General features: G+C 42.7%; 1 protein-coding gene across 3 annotated transcripts in view; it reads right to left on the bottom strand.

Annotated features, from left to right (window-relative positions):
• Positions 1–18619, bottom strand: part of RTN4IP1 (reticulon 4 interacting protein 1) — a 56230-nt gene that overhangs the window by 2725 nt on the left and 34886 nt on the right. For 2 of the 3 annotated variants that reach the window (XM_028847305.2, XM_015137009.3), the window contains exons 6-8: positions 16584–16720; positions 12409–12592; positions 8066–8158 (exon numbers count right to left, since the gene is read on the bottom strand). In XM_028847305.2, coding sequence (XP_028703138.1) covers positions 8066–8158; positions 12409–12592; positions 16584–16720 — 414 coding nt within the window. Of the gene's footprint in view, positions 1–2363; positions 2497–8065; positions 8159–12408; positions 12593–16583; positions 16721–18619 lie in introns of all 3 variants that reach the window. The other variant, XM_077999636.1, reaches the window with a different exon arrangement.

Below are 18619 nucleotides of genomic sequence, written 5' to 3'. Positions count from 1 at the left end.
GAGTCATTCAGCAGTTCCCATAAGTGACAATGGAGAAAAAGGTTTCCAATTGAAGGCCGGCAAATGCCACTGTTGGCTGAATCTGTAACAGCAAACAGAGATTAACTGGATAATGAGACAGTGTCTATGTACAGCCTCACATCAGACCTAGAATACTTGTTTGTTAAGGACAAAGGGATCAGAGTTAAAATCCAGAGGGGGGAAAGAAAGGTTACTCACAGTGAAGTGGGGATGTTTATGTGATGACGCTGCTGTAGTCCACCTGGCACAGGGAGCCCTGTTATAAAGCGGGCAGGCTCAACGGCACGCTTCCCACTGTGCAGACACACAAGGCTCACGGCCGGCCAGGGGACGCTCACAGCAGCAGCCCTCATTCAGTTTTGGATTCATGTGTGGGGTGCTGATTGTGCCTCGCATCCCTGATACAAAGGCTGAACCAAGCCGAGCACCAAGATTTGGCACCTGCTGCCTGACATCCCTTCTGGGAGAACGTAGGGATGATGGGAACCTCAACCTCTCTGGTGTGACCTTGGAACATTGCTGCTTACCAGCCCCTGGGCAAGTCCTCCTTCCTGCTGAGGCAAAACCCTCTCTAATGCTTGAGGGGAAGACAGTACAGAAAACCTCTCACTACTGCAAGAGCATGAGGCTGCTGGTGGAGAAGGACACTGTCTAGGCAGCCATGGCAGCAGGCAGAGGTTTTCCCTCAATTCCCATTTTCCCAGTGAGAATCACAAAACCGTAGAGTTAACATATCCAAGTGTGCCTCTTTTGATAGATTAGGAAACTGAAGTGCAAGTGACTGAGTGGTAAGTGTAAGGTCAGAGCTGTCAACAGCAGAGCCAAAACAAGGACCTAGGACTCCGGAATGTCGCTACTGCATGGGAGGGATGCAATCTGGGAAGTCACAGTCTGTTCCACTTCTTTTCCTAGACCCTTGGCCTCTTCTTCCACCAGGCACAGAGGCTGCAGATCTCAGAGGGTGAGGTGTGTGAGGGGACGCTGACAGGTGACAAACACCAAGGAAGACCTAAGGGCTCCTGGTCTGAGTCCGAATCCACACACCTGTGGACAGGCACCAGGACCGCAGTTCCAGCACTACCTCCTGGACAGGTATGCCCCTGACCTCTGTGATAGGTTCACTATTTCCAGGGTTGCGGTAAAGAGGAAGAAGGGAACTTAAACTAAGTCTACCTTTAGATAAAAAGAAGACAAAAGGAAGAGGTGAATTTTGCTCTCAGTTGCTGTTTCTTGGAAACTTCCTGCCCCAGATGGCAAACTCAAAACTGGAAGATAGGGTGAGACAGGAGGGGGATGGCAGATGGGGGAACCCTCCAAGGGAGTAAATGTGCCATTTGGGAAAGCATCAAGGACTTGTCCCCAGGTACCCCTAAAAAATGCACTTCCAACAGCCAGAAAGTGAGAGGAGAAACCCCATATAAATTTGCTCATAGAAACAATTTCAGTAGCATCAGGAAACTTCAGAAGCATTGAGGCCATGAGATCCATGAGATACTTGCCATATCAGGCAAGGCAGCCCTCTTCCAGTGTGGTCCTAGGGATTCAGTCCCTCATCATTACATTCTTTCCATGGAGCAAACTCCAGTGGCAATAAGGAACTTAAGGTTTAGAATGTACTTCATTGCTAAACAAGGGCCCAGCTATTCAAGACGGACCTGGGAAATCACCTATCTCAGAACTCATTACATTTTTCTCGAAAGCTGCTGTGTCCAATATGGTAGCCTCTAGACACATGACTATTTACGTTAATCAAAAGTAAGTAATTAAAATGAAAAAGTCAGTCTCTCAAGTTGCATTTGCTACATTCCAAGTGCTCAGTGGCGTAGTGGCCACCAAGTGAATACTGCAGACAGAACATTTCCATCACTGCACAACGTTCCAAAGGACAGGCTGCTCGAAAGGTAACTGAGTGTGACCAACACACTTCTCCACCATCTACTGGGTCAAGTAAGTGCTAGTGGGCCTTCAGTAAGTGTTCTGAATTGAACTCAAATATGGTGCATAGGCTAAAATCAATGCTGGCTAAAATCAATCAACTGAGAAATCTATATCACTGCTCAACCAAGATGCTTGGCTGGCATCTAAGATTTTGAATATACCTGTGAACATTAAGTTCCTAACATCAGAAGGCTTACTAATTACATGAAGAATATATATGTGTAAATAAACATTCAAAAATATCTTCCTGGCCATGTGCAGTGGCTCACACCTATAATCTTAGCATTTTGGGAGGCCCAGGCAGGCAGATCACTTGAGCTCAGGAGTTCGAGACCAGCCTGGGAAACATGGCAAAACCTTGTCTCTACAAAAAATACAAAAAATTGAGCTGGTCAGGGGCATACCTGTCCAAGAGGTAGTGCTGGATAGTGCTACATGGGGGGCTGAGGTGGGACGATCGCTTGAGCCCAGGAGGTCAAGGCTGCAGAGAGCTGAGATCATACCACTACACTCCAGCCTGGATGACAAAGTGAGACCCTGTCTCAAAAAAAAAAAAAAAAAGATCGTCCTACCGTGCTTGATTTCTAGCCATCTAGTTTCCCTCCTCAGGAGCAACCAAGATTTCTAGCTGCTCTCATATCCTTTTCAGATATTTTATGTATTGTGGTAGGAAGAATAATGGCCCCCAAAGATATTCACATCCTAATTCCCAAAATGTGTGAATATGGCACCTTACATGGCAAAAGAACTTTGCTGGTATGATTAAGGTTAAGGATCCTGAGATGCAGAGATTATCCTGGATTATCCAAGTGGGCCCAGTGTAATTTCAGGGTCCTTATAAGAGGAAGGCAGGAGGGTTAGAGGTCAAAGATTAACAGAAGCAGAGGTTGGAGTGATGAAGCCACAAGTCAAGGGAGATACAGCCTCTAGAAGCTGGAGAAGGCAAGGAAACAGATCCTCCCCTATAGACTGCTTCCAGGAGGAATGCAGCCCTGCCCACACATCTGGACTTCTGACCAAAATCTTATTATTATAAGATAATAAATTTGTGTTGTCTTAAGTCACCACATTCATAATAATTTGTTACAGCAATAAGAAACTAATACATGCATATATAAGCAAATATGTATAGATATTTTCCTTCAAAACACAGTTACACAGTCCTTCTTAGAAGCAGCTATCATCTGAAGACTGCCTCACCACCACCTCTTCTCAGTCCTGCAAGATACTGAGAAATACAAGATGACAGAGTAAAATACCAAGAATTCAAACTCTAGGTAACAATGTCTGGATGATTATTTAAGCAGAAAACAATGAAGGCTGTAGAAGGAACTGTCCTAAGGATCAAAAGACCTGGGCCCTGCCTATGTGACCTGGAGCACATCATTTAATTTCTTAGGGCTTCTGTCCCTTCAAATGTGACATCACGGCAGGATGGGGGATAAAGGGATGAAGACAGTAAACTGGACAAGTGCAAGGCTTTCTTCTTTCCAGTCTGTGAGTATGCTATTCAACAGCATATGCGTGACCTGAATATAATTTGTGCTATATCTCCCCCCACCAAAAAGTAAGTGTGTTAAATAGTATGAAAATAGGAACTGTTTTTTGTGCTTAGGAGAAAATGCCAATAAACTATAGGCACAAGGCACGTCAGTACCAACCCATTACGCTTAAGGGAAAAATTATAAATCATTCTTTTTGAGAATGCTCAGAACAGTAGTTTGCAAACTGGTGTCCAGGAGCCCAGGGCTCCTTGGCTGTGTGGAGCAGCTGTGAGGAAACAGAACATTTGCGAGGGAGGTCACTCCCTGCCGCCACTTCACCTGCAGAGCAGCTCCTCCTGTGCCTATTCTGTAAACCGGAGCTTGGCCTGACTGGGTTTCAGTTAAAAAACATTTAACTACTAGTTTAAGATAAGGATCGGCAAACTTTTTCTGTAAAGAGTTAAATAGTGAATGTTTTAGGCTTTGCAGGCTTCACAGGGTCTAAGTTCTCCTCTTCTTCATTTTTTTTTTTTTTTTAACAAATCTTTAAAAATGTAAAAACCAGCCAGGTGCGGTGGCTCACGCCTGTAATCCCAGCACTTTTGGAGGCCAAGGTGGGTGGATCACGAGGTCAAGAGATTGAGACCATCATGGCCAACATGGTGAAACCCCGTCTCTGCTAAAAATACAAAAAATTAGCTGGGTGTGATGGTGGGTGCCTGTAGTCCCAGTTACTTGGGAGGCTGAGACAGAAGAATCGCTTGAACCCAGGAGGTAGAGGTTGCAGTGAGCCGAGATTGTGCCACTGCACTCTAGCCTGGCAACAGAACAAGACTCTGTCTCAAAAAAAAAAAAAAAAGGGAAGTAAAAACCATTCGTGGCTCAGAGGACATGCAAAAACAGGCCTTAGATTGAATGTGGCCCACAGACTGTAGTTTGCCAACCACTTTATCTAAGATATAATGAAAATACCAGGTAACTTAAAATTCAGACTGAAATTGTGCCCAGATAGGATGAATACGGAGTCCTACGACACACAATAAGCCTTCGTGACAATAGTCATGTGAAAACAATGCTTAAGACTGGATCTCCAGGAAAAACAGACTGTGAGATCCCCACATACTTAGGAAATTTCAGCTCCTCTTCACTTTTGAGCCTGACAATGGTGAGCACATTAAAGGCAGGAAATCTTAATTCCAAAAACATTTACTGAGTGCTGCACTGGGAGAAAGCAAAGGTAGGGTTGGTGTGTTCATAAAGAAGGCAGAAGGATGATGCTATTAATGGATTGACAGAGAGTGCTCATTACTGTGGATATTAACTCGGTGGCTTCTCCATTTCTACTGGGGCATGCAGGGCTAACAAGCTGAATTTAGACTCCGTCAGTAATACTCATTCATCCAGATTCTTTTTTTTTTCCCTTGAGATGGGATTGCCCTATGTTGCCCAGGCTGGTCTTGAACTCCTGGGCCCAAGTGATCCTCCCAACTCAAATTTTTAAGTAGCTGGGATCACAGGCATGAGCCACCACACCCAGCTCAGATATTAAGATAGTTTAAATCACAAGTAACCAGTAACCAGATCTTCTTCACATTCTCTAATGAGGTAAAATGGTTCAGAGAGTAAGATAATGGGTAAGTAAAGAGAGAAGGGGCCTAGAAGGTAGGCCACAGGAGAAATTCCAGACAATAAATATATATACTAGATTTTCAAAAGCTGTGTATTTTAATATCTATCAAAGGCCAAGCGCGGTGGCTCATGTCTGTAATCCCAGCTCTTTGGCAGGCCAAGGCAGGTGGATCATTTGAGGTCAGGAGTTCGAGATCAGTTTGGCCAACACGGTGAAACCCTGTCTCTACCAAAAACACAAAAATGAGTCAGGTGTGGTGACAGGCACCTGTAATCCCAGCTACTCAGGAGGCTGAGGCAGGAGAATTGCTTGTACCCAGGAGGCGGAGGATGCAGTGAGATGAGATCACACCACTGCACTCCAGCCTTGGTGACAGAGCAAGGCTCTGTCTCAAAAAAAAAAAAAAAAAAAGAAATCTATCAAAATTATAAATGCATATATCTTTTGACTCAGCAATTCCATTTCCATGAACAGAAATGGTTATATATACAATGAGGTACTAAACATAAATACTGGGTTATCCACTGAAGCAAAAGACTGAAATTCAACAAATTATGGTGTACCCATACAAATACTATGCAGCTGTTAAACAAAGAATGAGAAAGCTTTTATATCCTGACATTAAACGAAGTTGAAGATACGCTGTTAAAAAAAAAAAAAAGCAGGTTGCAGAACAGTATGTTATCCATTTGTGTTAGGAAAGACAGAAGAGAAAGAGAGAAAAAAAATTATTTTTCCTGTTTTGATAGAGTATCTTTGGACTACCCAAGAAATTGGTAATATTGGCTGCATCTGACAAGCAGAATCTCAGTGACTGAGATATAGCAGTCAAAAGAAGATTTCTTGAAATAACTTTTTCCATTTTTAGGGTTTTTGAACCTTATGAATATATTTTTTCAAAGTTCAAGTATTTTACAAGAGTTGGCTCTGTTGTTTCACAGCTTTTCACTATCAGAAAACAACTGTAGCTCTTCTAACAGTTACCTGCTAATGAGAATCATGAAGGCTCAGCCAAAGCTTGGAAGAATTTAAATGTCCTCCTCCAATTTAACAAATCTCTACTAACCACACAACACGTAAGTAAGCTCTGTTGTGTTATTCTTTCCAACTTCCCAGGATAAAAAGGCAATGACCTCTCATATCCACACAGAAGCAGGGACACGACAAGAGAGCTGGCCTCACTGAGGTATCCAGTGCCACATACCAACTTCACAGTCCCAGAACCCCTCATTGACAGGAACGACACCCAAGCCCAAACAGCCCGTGTAGGAGAGGAGAATCAAAGCACAAGGCACATTTGCTCACTCAACCTCCTTGGAGAATACTTCAAGGACATCGTTTTTTGTTATTGTTTATCATGCCCTATTTTAGCCATTACCAGTTATCTGCCAAATGTAATAGGTAGATACATACAAGTCACCTCTCATCTCTGTTGGGTAAACAGTAATTTCCAGGCAGAGAGAGTCCCAATATTTTGAATACAGAAGAGCAGTGGTAAGCATGTGAACAGCCTGGATCAGTTATCAGGACAAACACAAACGTGGACTTCTGGAGGACAAAGACCTCTCTAATAATGGCGTTCCAACCACACGCAGCACTTACTTGATAATTCATTCTCTCCTTCCTAGAAATAAAATAAGCATTCTTGTGGGATATGGGAGAACCCTACAAAGAAGGAGTTACACAGTCACAATAACACAGAGCCCCTGCCCCTATCAGAACACACCAAAAGTTAGAAGTCCACGAAAAGACACATAAGCCTGGAACCCAAATATCTGAGAAACAGCAACAGGCCATCCTCTTTCTTATATAGTTCCTTGGCTGTGAAAGAAGAAAAACCTTAAATACAGAAAAAGCAGCCATTAGTTCCCAAAAACATTCCTTTCCAAAATCGAAACGGAAAGATGAAATATGCCAGCAAGGGCCAAGGGCCAGAAGAAGCAAGCCCACCTCCAGGGGCTCTGTCCAAATGTCTCAGAGTGGTTCACACAATGCTAACGCTAGCCTGCTCTAACTCCATTCCCTGCCCACTGCAAAGTGACAAAGATAAGACAATGTATGCTGAAGTCCCAAATCGCTTCCAGTACTAAGAATACAGCGGAAAGGTGGAGAGGGAAAAGCACGAGAGCGCTGGTTCCATTTCTGCACGTTTGAGCATGCCCCTGTTTCTTGGTGAGTCGGCTTTCTCACCTGTAAAATGAGAATCAGCCTATCTATGATCTCACACAACCCTCTGGAAGTTCTCCATCCTATAATTCCATACAATCTCTCACTAACATAAAAAATATCAGCACCAGAATACCACCTTCTCAGTTATTCCTCTGGAGATGGGAATGTCAGGGTGGTTTAGACCATGTAAAAACCCAAACAAGCAGGTGGCAGCTGAGGCGGCTTTCAATCCCCAGAATCCCTGAAAGACCTTTTGACATCCAGAACAGGATGACCAGAGGATAAGCAACAGTCGCTTTCCCACAGAGTCCACGGCAGGACAGACACTAGTAGGCAGAGTACACCAGCCGGTTGTCTTCACCCAAATCCCCATCAATCCTCACCCACCCTCGCCCTGGCCACTGACTGTCTCAGATAGACTATTTATTTGCCCTCAATTTTATTACACCCACCTAGAAATCAGGAGACCTGGGGACCTGACGAAATATTAGCAGCCCAATGTAGATCACAGCTGTGCTCTGATCTAACCAAGTGTCTTTGGGGGAATCCTATAACCTCCCTGGGCCCGCCTCTTCATCTACTAAACCAAAGGGGTTTGACTAGATGAGAGAAGCTCTTATACAGTTGGAGCAGTCTGTGTCTACGCCTCCCATGGAGACAGAACCAAAGACACAGCATGTAAACTTGGCCATGTAAGGCAGCACAAAGTCAGGTGAGCAGGCTCGCTCTGTAGAGTCCCCACTGACGAAGCTCAGTGGGCAGGTCTACAGGAGGTGCTCTAGAAATACAAAGGCTTCCCATCCAGGTTTCCAGGTGCACTTACCTTTCCCGCATCCACCAGTTCTGCAATGTCATCTAAATATGGACCACTGGCCATGAAAAATGCCCAGCGATAATGGACACCTTTCCAGAAATGCTAAAAAGAAGAAACAGAACATGTCAAATATAGAAAAACATAAAATCTGACTAAATGCCCATTTAGGGAAAAGCATTTTCTGGATGACTACAACAAACTGATTTCTCATTGCATGCTGACAGAATGTGTGCACAGCACCTTGGCACAATGACTGACAGGGAATGGATGCTCCATAAATGTTTAATAAATAACCGAACAAAGACATATCCATGTCACTTAGGCTCCTTTTCTAAACTGTGACTGAAGAACAAGTAAGCACAGGAAAGCTTTCCTTAAAACGACCGTCTACATCGTTTTCCACAGTGGGTTTCCTCCCCAGGAGGAATCAGGGGCTGAGACCTCTAGGCTTTCCTTACTAAGGTTTGAATAAAGCCCAGAGGCACCAGAAAAGAGGTTTGCACCAAATTCAAAAATGTTTTGGGGACAATAAGTCACCAAAATATGATCTTAGACAAGAAGCCCAATCACAATTTTTTTTTCTGGTTCTGACAGGAATAAAGTGGCTTTAAAGGCAAAACAAAGTGCAAAGTTCCTTATATATCATGGCTGAATCTTCCCTATGGTTATGGCAAATACAAAGCCATCTAATCTATTATGGGGCAATACCTCTCCAAATGAAGATGCGTAAAAATCTTACACCGAGAGGGTTCATGACCACTGTATGGCCACTTACAATTGTTATTCTTTGTTTCTTTAATTGAGAGAGGGTCTTGCTATGTTGCCCAAGCTGGTTTTGAACTCCTGGTCTCAAGAATCCTCTCAACTCAGCCTCCCAAAGTGCTGGGATTACAGGCGTGAGCCACTGTGCCTGGCTGTAACTGTTATTCTTTATGTCGAAGGTAGGGTGGGCCATTATGGAAACAGCAAATGAGCTGAGGTTCTCCATGATACCTCAATGACCTGCCCAGCCAAACTTTCATCAGATGGGAGCAATCTGAGGTAGCAGAGGGTCAGCCAGTACCACAGTGCTGCCCTCTCCACAACTACCCACAACTGTGAGGTGAGCTCAGACTTCTTTGCCATTGAGCTTACACTCAGTATGATATAAGCTACTACTCTGGCGTGAGGCTGGAAAATTCAGTGGAAACCCCATACCCCAGCACTTACTAGTTGCATTATTTTTGTTTTGTTTTAGTTATGTTATTTTTATCAGGCTACCTATTTCAGCCCATTTCCTGGCCTGTAGAATGGTGGTAGCACCACCTAGCTTGCAGGATTGTTGGAAGGATGAAATGAGAATGTATACAAAATGCCTCACACATAGAAAGTATTCTATCAATACTTGCCCCGTGCTAAAAGTGAAGCTTATTGAGGAAAGACGGAGACAATACCAATTCAGTTTAAGAATGTAGAAAGAAAGAAAAAACTAAGCGGTTGCCTAGGCAAAGCTTCCCACTGGGTGTGCCAGGATGGCTTACTGGGTGAGTGATCCTATAGATTATCGTCCAACCCAGAAAACCTGTGAGAGTTAAAGGATTCATCATTAATAATTACCCTAGGACAACAGATGTAAAGAGAGTCAAGCATACTCTAGAATTGCTGTGATGAGATATTGACTCCCCTTAGCCCTCACGATAGCCAGGCAGAGCCAGGGCTGGTAGAAGTCTCTGGATAGGCTGGTCTTGGAGGAGCAGGGCTTGGTTTGTTCATCTCTATTACCCAAGGCAGCCTCAACGTGCTGTTCAAATACTATCATTTTCTATGTCTGTCATGGCATGAAAGATGTTGCGATGCACTGGTTTATGCAACTAACCTAAAAAGAAGAGGCCAGGCACAATGGCTCACACCTATAATCCCAACAGTTTGGGAGACCGAGGTGGGAGGATTGCTTGAGGCCAGGAGTTCAAGAGTAGCCTAGGCAACATAGCAAGACTCTGTCTCTACAAAACAAGAAAAAGAAAAAAGCTGTTTGAAGGATTATGTGGCTAAATGCCAGAAGCACTGAGAATGTCCCAAGCTTACTGTGGATCCAGTTAATGACAATCACAGAAGATCTGTTCAAATACTTTTCCCTAAGGTCTGGCTTCATAGACTACAATTAAAACATTCTGGTAATTGTTTAGGGTATTAAAGAAGGCACAAAAATGGTCACAACTGCCACATCTATAACTCTTCACAGCATGCGGCTCTGTAAAGAGAAACTTTTGGTCTGTAACAGCAGAATTTTTATATTCTGCTACAAGAGGTCTGTGTTCCCCCCGCCGCCCACCCAGGCCACTATAGGAGAGAAAGTAAATCAAAGCAGGCAGGAGAGTCAGAAGCATGACAATGAGGCTTTAACTGTGTGCACAATCAGAAAGACATTGAAAACTACTTGAAAGGTTTTCACATGAGATTACCACTATCATCTTTCAAGTAGGAGGAAAAGAGAATGAAGACAGCTATGCCTGTTTTACTCTCCGAGGACAACTCCGAAGGTTAACTTGTAAGGGGTCTCACTGGAGTACAAACTGAAATCTTACAGAAAACTTAAACTTACATTTTAAAGCACTGGAAAATCTGGGTTTTGTGAAAGAGAAAGAAGAGAGAAAGGACAGCTAAGAGCCCTTTCTCTACCACAAAGTACCCTGTGGACACTGTTTCGGGCTACTGTCTGAATCAAATGAAAATAGAAGGACACCACAGTGCAGGGCCTGGTTTGTTCATTTCTATTACCAATAATATTTCATAAGAATTGAGTCGTGGTCTCCTCCATCATAGCTCTTTGTTACGACCTCTAAGTATTTAGTTAGTACACAGAATTCAAGAGACCAAAGTCCTAAGTTTCATCCCCATAAAAGGTCCCAAATTAATATCTGGAATAAATAAAATGCTAAAGATAATTATCAAGCCAGTCATCTCACAAACATGAGTCAGCGTTGGTCAGACTGATACAGCTATTCACAGCCTTTTTACCACCGAGGAACTTTCTACTGCCTTGTCCCAGAGTCTCAAGTATTTTGTCTAATTTTTAAAAATAGAATCTTTTTTTTTTTTTTTTTTGAGACAAGGTTTTCCTCTGTTGCCCAGGCTGGAGTACAATGGCATGATCACGGCTCACACCCTCTGTCTCCCAGACTCAAACCATCCTCTGGCCTCAGCCTCCTGAGCAGCTGGAACTACAGGTATGCACCAATAGACCTGGCTAATTTTTTTATTGTTTTGTAGAGATAAACTCTCACTATGTTGCCCAGGCTGGTTTCAAACTCCTCAGGCTTAAGCAATCCTCCCATCGCCACCTCCCAAAATGATGGGATTACAGGTATAAGCCACCGTGCCCAGCCTATCTTTATTTTTTCTATCATATATTCCCTTTTAACATCAATTCATATTTTAAACCAATGATCTATAATTACCACCAGTTTATCCCATGAAATTATAAAAGCCTCTGTCCCCACTGTGATGACAACAGGCTATGAGGTAAAGTGGAGAGCAGATGCTCAAGCTCTATTAGTCTTGTAACTGAGGCTCATCTGCCCTAGTCTCCAATGCCCACCACTCACCGAAGTGTGCAATTTGGGTGAGATGTATTCAGTTTTGAGCTTCATACAGCCCTGGTAAAAGTGGCCCTGTTTCAGAGTCAGGCTGACTAACCAAGTCCCAGAAACTCCCATCATGTCATTAATAGCTGGAGTTTCAAATTTACACAGAATATGCAGTGTTAGAACAAGTTGATACAATCCCAGCAAAGGCAAGAGTGGAGACTCACTGAAGTAAAAGTACAACTTCTTTTACTCATAGACCTCTAAATGTCTGAAAGCCCCAGTCTGGGAATCACTGGTCTATCCCAATACAATGAAAATAGCAACTGTAAGTTTTCATCTTTATATACAAGAGACTGTAAGTGTTAAGACATGAAACAGAGAGAGGGTCATCAGGCAGAGACAAGAAGGAAGCACAGACAGTACATCAGATGTAATCAAGAGAGGCAATAAGTAATAATAAAGGCTAACATTTAATAAGGGCACTGTGCCATGTCTCCATATGGACTACTTCATTTGATCCTTACAACCATGTGGTAAGGTGGGTCTATTATCAGCCTCATTTTACAGGGGAAGACATTGGGGCTTAGAGACCTTCAGTAACTTGCACAGGGTTACACAGCTACTAAGTAGAGGTCAGATTTTGAAGCCAGTCGGTGTGACTCCAGAGTCCATGCTTACAGCCACTGTGCTATGCGGCCTCCAAGAGAAGAGAAACTGGCTAGGTGGCAAACCAATTTCTGCAGCAGGAGGCTGCTTGCAGTCACCAACCAAGACCCTTCTTCCTACCTTTAATGCCTTGGAACCTATAGTGAATCCTGACTGCAACATGCCATCTGCTATGCCCAGTCGGTCCATGTTCAGGAGGAAAGGAGTCACCAAAGTCACATAGGTGGCTCCTGACCATTTCTTGAGAAAATCTGGAGCCCATGTTTCAGTGGATCCGCCAACATTATCAAGGATAAAATCAAACCTGGAGAGGAAGAACCAAATCAAAACATTGTTGTCAGGCTTTACACTGGACTCTGAGCCTCCTTCCCTTCCAGCACCAGTTGGCTTGGGGTTTATTTCAGTGGCGAATCTTGCACTGTGCTGCACCTCTCGCCATCCTGCAGGGGGTGGCTGCTTTGATGGAGACGGAAGGACATACCCACTCGCTGGCTCTATGACTTTTCTGCAAGGTAAGTTGAATGCGACTAATTTTTGTCATAAAATCATCTCATTTTCTAGTACTTTAGAATGGCTTCAGCAAGTAGTTCTGAACAGAGAGTGATTCTGGTTCACTACAATGCACAGAATAGCCCCTCACAGCTAAAAAATTTTCCAGCCCAAAATGTCAATACTTGAGAAACTAAGGTTGCCAAGATTGAGAAAGTCTGACTTAATTAAGCTTTGTAATAAACTGCCAAGTTTTCCATTCGCTATGTTCTTTAGTGCACATGGATACTTGAAAGTAAAGTATGAGATTTTCACCTACAAGAATGATTTGCTTTTATTCTCTCTACAGTCAGAAATGCTCATGGAAGCATCCTCTTCACCTTCTGGAATTTTCTATCATTTGGCTTCAGGTACAGCATCAGGACAATGCAAAAGGAGAAATGAACAGCCTGTTCTAACATGCCAAAAAAATTCAGTGATAATGGAATCCACAGGAACTAACAGATATTCAACTTCTTACATCTAACCTAAAACTTCTGTAATCACTATATTCTACTGAAAGGGGGTAAAAACTTAATAAGCTTTTAAATACTTTTGAAAACAAAGATCTATATAGAGAATACATGCATATAAATTGAGCACATCAGTTGATGAATTCCTCTTTGGTAAACCTTTTCTCCCTTCCAAATTCATCTGGATGATGTCAAACATTAAAGTTCCTGAAACCAGCTTTGGCCAACTTTGTGAATCTTGAGTATTTTATAGAACCAAACTAAAGAAGGGCAAGGCCGGGCACAGTGGCTCATGCCTGTAATCCCAGGACTTTGGGAGGCCGAGGCGGGTGGATCACCTGAGGTCGGGAGTTTGAGACCAGCCTGACCAACATGGAAAAACCCTGTCTCTACTAAAACTACAAAATTAGCCAGGCGTAGGATTACATGCCTATAATCCCAACTACTCGGGAGGCCGAGGCAGGAGAATCGCTTGAACCTGGGAGGCAGAGGTTGTGGTGAGCCGAGGTCATGCCATTGCACTCCAGCCTGGGCAAAAAGAGTGAAACTCTGTCTCAAAAGAAGAAGAAGGAAAAAAAAAATGGCAAATATAATCTAAGGATATGAAATGCAGGAGCATGATGACCTTAATAGATGACCGTTCTTTTCACTAAAAAAGCGTCTACTTCATTTCCAAGTTTTGAATGAACAAATCTTAGGATACTTAAAGAAAACTTAAGGGCAGCCTGGTATTATAGAACAGGCATTGTCTGAGAAAGAAATCTGGAGACCAGGTTGTGAATCCAGCTCTCCCAACAAATCACTGGTGGCATGACCTCGAGTATGCAAAAACTCGTAACTCCTCTGCCCTTCACTTTCTCAACTACAGCATCATAGGGTTGGACTGAAGGATTTCAAAGCCCCTTCTTGCTATAAAACTCTAAGATTCAAATACCTAAAAAGCTGCTACTTGGAAGGAGGAACATATTTATCCTAGGTAGACTGAGAGGTCAAACTCCAGGCAGAAATTACAAAGATCAATTTTAACTAAAGCTATCAAAGAAAAGAAGTAGTAATGGCTTGCATTTATAAGGCAGGAAGGTCCCCCTACTAGAAAAGTACAAGAGAAAGGAGCAAGACCACTTGCCAGGAAGACATGCCAAGGAGGGAAGCGTAGCACCAGTTTGGGAGCCTAGACTGAATGTCCTCTAGCCTTCCGTCTCTCAAGTTCTCCTATTCTCTGGTGACAAATTCCAGACATGTATAAAACTTAAGGTAGGCCAGGTGCGGTGGCTCATGCCTGTAATCCCAGCACTGTGGAAGACCAAGGCAGGCAGATCACTTGAGGCCAGGAGTTCAAGACCAGCCTGGCCAACATGGTGAAACTCCATCTCCACACACAAAAAAAAAAAAAATAGAAAAATTGGGCAGGTGTGGTGGTGAGTGCCTGTAATCCCAGCTACTCAGGAGGCTGAGGCACAAGAATCACTTGAACCCAGGGGGTGGAGGTTGCAGTGAACCAAGATCGCGCCATTGCACTCCAGCCTGGGCAGTGGAGTGAGACTTCATCTCAAAAACAAAAACGAAAAAACAAACAAAACAAAACCCCTTAAGGAAGACAGAGGGGAATGGGTAGGACTTGGCCGCAGTATCATGTTGCTATTCCTAGAAGCATCAGAAGATACAAGATCAGGCTGGGTGCAGTGGCTCACGCCTGTAATCCTAGCAGTTTGGGAGGCCGAGACGGGTAGATCATGGGGTCAGGAGTTCGAGACCAGCCTGGCCAACATGGTGAAACCCCGTCTCTACTAAAATTAGCCGGGCATGGTGGTGCGCGCCTGTAATCCCAGCTACTCAGGAGGCTGAAGCAGGAGAATCGCTTGAAACCGGAAGGCAGAGGTTGCAGTGAGCCGAGATTGTGCCACTGCACTCCAGCCTGGGCGACAGAGTGCGTGCCCAAAGAGGCTCAGGCCCTAACACACAGACGAGAGGGTAGCTGACAAAATCTCTGAAAGGGACAATGTTAGTCCTTAAACATGCCAGGCATGTTCCTGACATGGGAGCTTTATGTTTGCTGTTCTTTCCAGCTGAGACAATTGTTCTCCTAGATTCCCTCGATAATTAAATAAATATTATTGAGCACCTACTACATGCTACTACATTCTTCCAGATGGAGGGATACAGCAGGGAGCAACATCAAACACACACAAATCCCATTCATTTGGCTTGCTCACTAAAGCCTCCACTCAAATGTTGCTTCCTCAATGAGGCATTCTTTAACCTCCCTATCTATAACAGCCTCCTCCCTAGTCTATTCCCTTTCATTTTTTTGTGTCAGAGCACCTAGCACTAAAACCGCCCAAACAAGAATGTAAGCTCCATGAAAGTGGGCATTTGTCTGGTTCACCACTGTAGCTGGTATTTGGAACCCTGCCTGGCAACAGTAGAAGCTCCCTAAACAGTTGAAGGAACGATCAGTTGGCTGGCTGCTGCCGGGTGCACCGCCAAACTACGTTGGAAGTTGGTGGCACTGGCTGAGAAAGGCTGGGCGGCGTCAGATAAGGACTCCCTTTTTTTCCTTTTTTCTTTCTATTTAAAAATACACTTCTACTCAATGTGGGCAAGAGTAGTTGACTTCTGAAAATTAATCAAAAAAGGGAAAACCTTTTAAACAGAAGCAGTAAAATAGCTTTCCAAATACTCCTCATTTGTGCTGTCAGCTTCAGCTTGGTCTTGGCTGGATAAAGGTCAGATGAATAAGCTAGAGTCACAGTCAGAATCAACACGACCCAAGAGAATTCCTGAATGCATTCCTGTTTGGTACCTCAGGCCAAACCACAGCCTGGCATTCAGACACACTGGGAACATCCACAGTGCTCCCATTACCAAAGTTTAGACTTACACTGTTTCTCTTAAGCCTTTGTTAAGCCAAAACACGGAAAGTATGTTTTGGGCTAATCATGTACTTCATGAACTACTCTATATTCTTCCTGTGGTGACAGATGCCACAAAAGGAACACATTTCCAATTTTTGTCTTCAGGCCTCTTACAAACCAGCATGTTAACTTCAAAATTAGCTAAGACTATGTAAGCAAAATAACTTCCTCAGTACCTATCCACATGCTGTTACCGTGTTGTATTAACATCTGGAATTAAAACAGAAGCCAACCTAAGTAACTTCTAATGACATGGAATGCTTTCACAGATGCTTCTCTAAGATTCCAACGTGCTTGTAAAGCCACCAAACCATCTCAGACCTGCATAATCAACTGTCCTTGTTCCCACTCCCAGTGTGAACATTGCTCTAATACATACGGTTTTAAGGATTTCAACTGCTCTTCCACACTTCCAGATTTGTAATCAATTACATCATCTGCCCCAAGCTTCCTTACAAGTCCACTGGCATCTTGAGAGCAAACTGCTGTCACATGAGCATCCCATGCTTTCATTACCTGCCCCCCACAAAAAAGAAGAAAAGAATAAAAAAGGGAGAGATTAGAAAAATCGACTGCATTGGAAAAAAACAAATCACTGGCACCATGTATACATATATCAGACTAATCTCTAGAGAACTTTAAGTACATCATCTTAACCAGAACTATAGGAAGCCATCTGTCAGAGACTAGTAAAAATGATTAAACTTTTGTTCAGTAAAAAAATCCCAAGAAAGAGATCTCATTTTCCCTACATGAGACAGCCAGCCACCTTATTGTCATGAAGTTATAACTAATCCACTTAGAGAGGGACTCAGTGCCTCACCAGTAACAGAAAAGACAGGAGTTGAAAGCCTCAAATTTGCCAGGCATGGTGGCTCATGCCTGTAATCCCAGCACTTTGGAAGGCCGAGGCAGGTGGATCACCTCAGGTTAGGAGTTCGAGACTAGCCTGGCCAACATGGTGAAACTACGTCTCTACTAAAAAATACAAAAAACTAGCTGGATATGGTAGTGGGCGAGCACCTACAATCCCAGCTGCTTAGGAGGCTGAGGCAGGAAAATCGCTTGAACCCCAGAGGCGGAGGTTGCAGTGAGCTGAGATAGCGCTATCCCACTCCAGCCTGGGGGACAAGAGCAAGACTTCATCTCAATGAAACATGACTATTTAAAATGTATCCAGAACATTAAAATGCCACATATCTTATTTGCATCTCTAATAAGTGTTAACACAATATTGAATCAGAAAGTGTGTCAAAGTAACGAGCTATTAAGTAATAGGTAATATATGAAAAGGTTCTCTTAAAAAGAAGGGGAAGAAACTATAATCATTTTTTCTTAAAAACTTGGATCAGGTCCTCTCCCTTGGAGTAAGAAAACCTAAATAAATGTTACTCAGGTTTTAAAATGCAGATGCCTTATATTTTAAAATAATAAAGAATAACTAGATTTAAATTAAAAGGAGAGCTAAATTCTAATGTTGTTCAGAATTAAGTATCCAGAAAGCATCCTGCTCCAAAATTGCTAAAATTCTTTTCTATAATGTTAATTTCACAGACTTAAAAGGGGGCTATTTTCAGCTACTTTGAGAATAGCCACTTGAAGTTTACGAAGAAATATTTGTGCAGATAATTTTAGATCATAAGAAATCACTTGTTTTCTCAATCCTGTCCTAAGTATCAATTTCCTGAGCTTCCTTAATATAAGATACAAAGACTCACTAGAATACAAGGGATCTGTGTTTGTCTTCACTATTGAATCCTCACTTCATGGCACACAAAGGTGCTCAGTAAATTTCTGTTAAATACAAAATATAAATAAAGGGTTTTTAACTTATTCATAATCTTACTCAATTTCTCACTTTTAAAAAAGCAACATTGACCAAAGACTTATATATCCTGAAAAACTGTGGGGAATTGAAATATTTAGGAGTGATATGATATACAATTTATTGTTCATGGGCTGCAAACAGAGACACTTGAGTGTAATGATACGTTGCTTTTCACAGAAAGTCCCAAATCAAATTCAAAGATGTGAAGAATATAACCCAAGATGAATAGCTCATTCATTGTGACCATCCTTTCTCTAATACCTACATGAAAAAAAAAAAACTATTGAGGAAAAAGAAAAGTATGTTCTAAGCACCTACATTTAATACATGTTTTTCTTTAAACAGTATTAAATCCTCAGGAAGAATCTGTCACATGTTGAAACAGGTTTTTTACCTCAAATTTCTAGTTTTTCCCCTCAAATTTTTAGTTTTTCCTTTCCCATTTAGAACCATTTATTATCTTTGAACATTATGAAAATGTTTTAAAAACAGTTTTACTTAATAAAAATTTTTCATGTAATATAAAACACAACTATAGAAAACACCTATAGGCCGGGTGTGGTGGCTCATGCCTGTAATCGCAGCAC

The sequence above is a fragment of the Macaca mulatta genome, chromosome 4 (assembly GCF_049350105.2).
Source record: "Macaca mulatta isolate MMU2019108-1 chromosome 4, T2T-MMU8v2.0, whole genome shotgun sequence".
Taxonomy (NCBI): domain Eukaryota; kingdom Metazoa; phylum Chordata; class Mammalia; order Primates; family Cercopithecidae; genus Macaca; species Macaca mulatta.
This window is presented reverse-complemented; position numbering and strand designations above follow the sequence as displayed.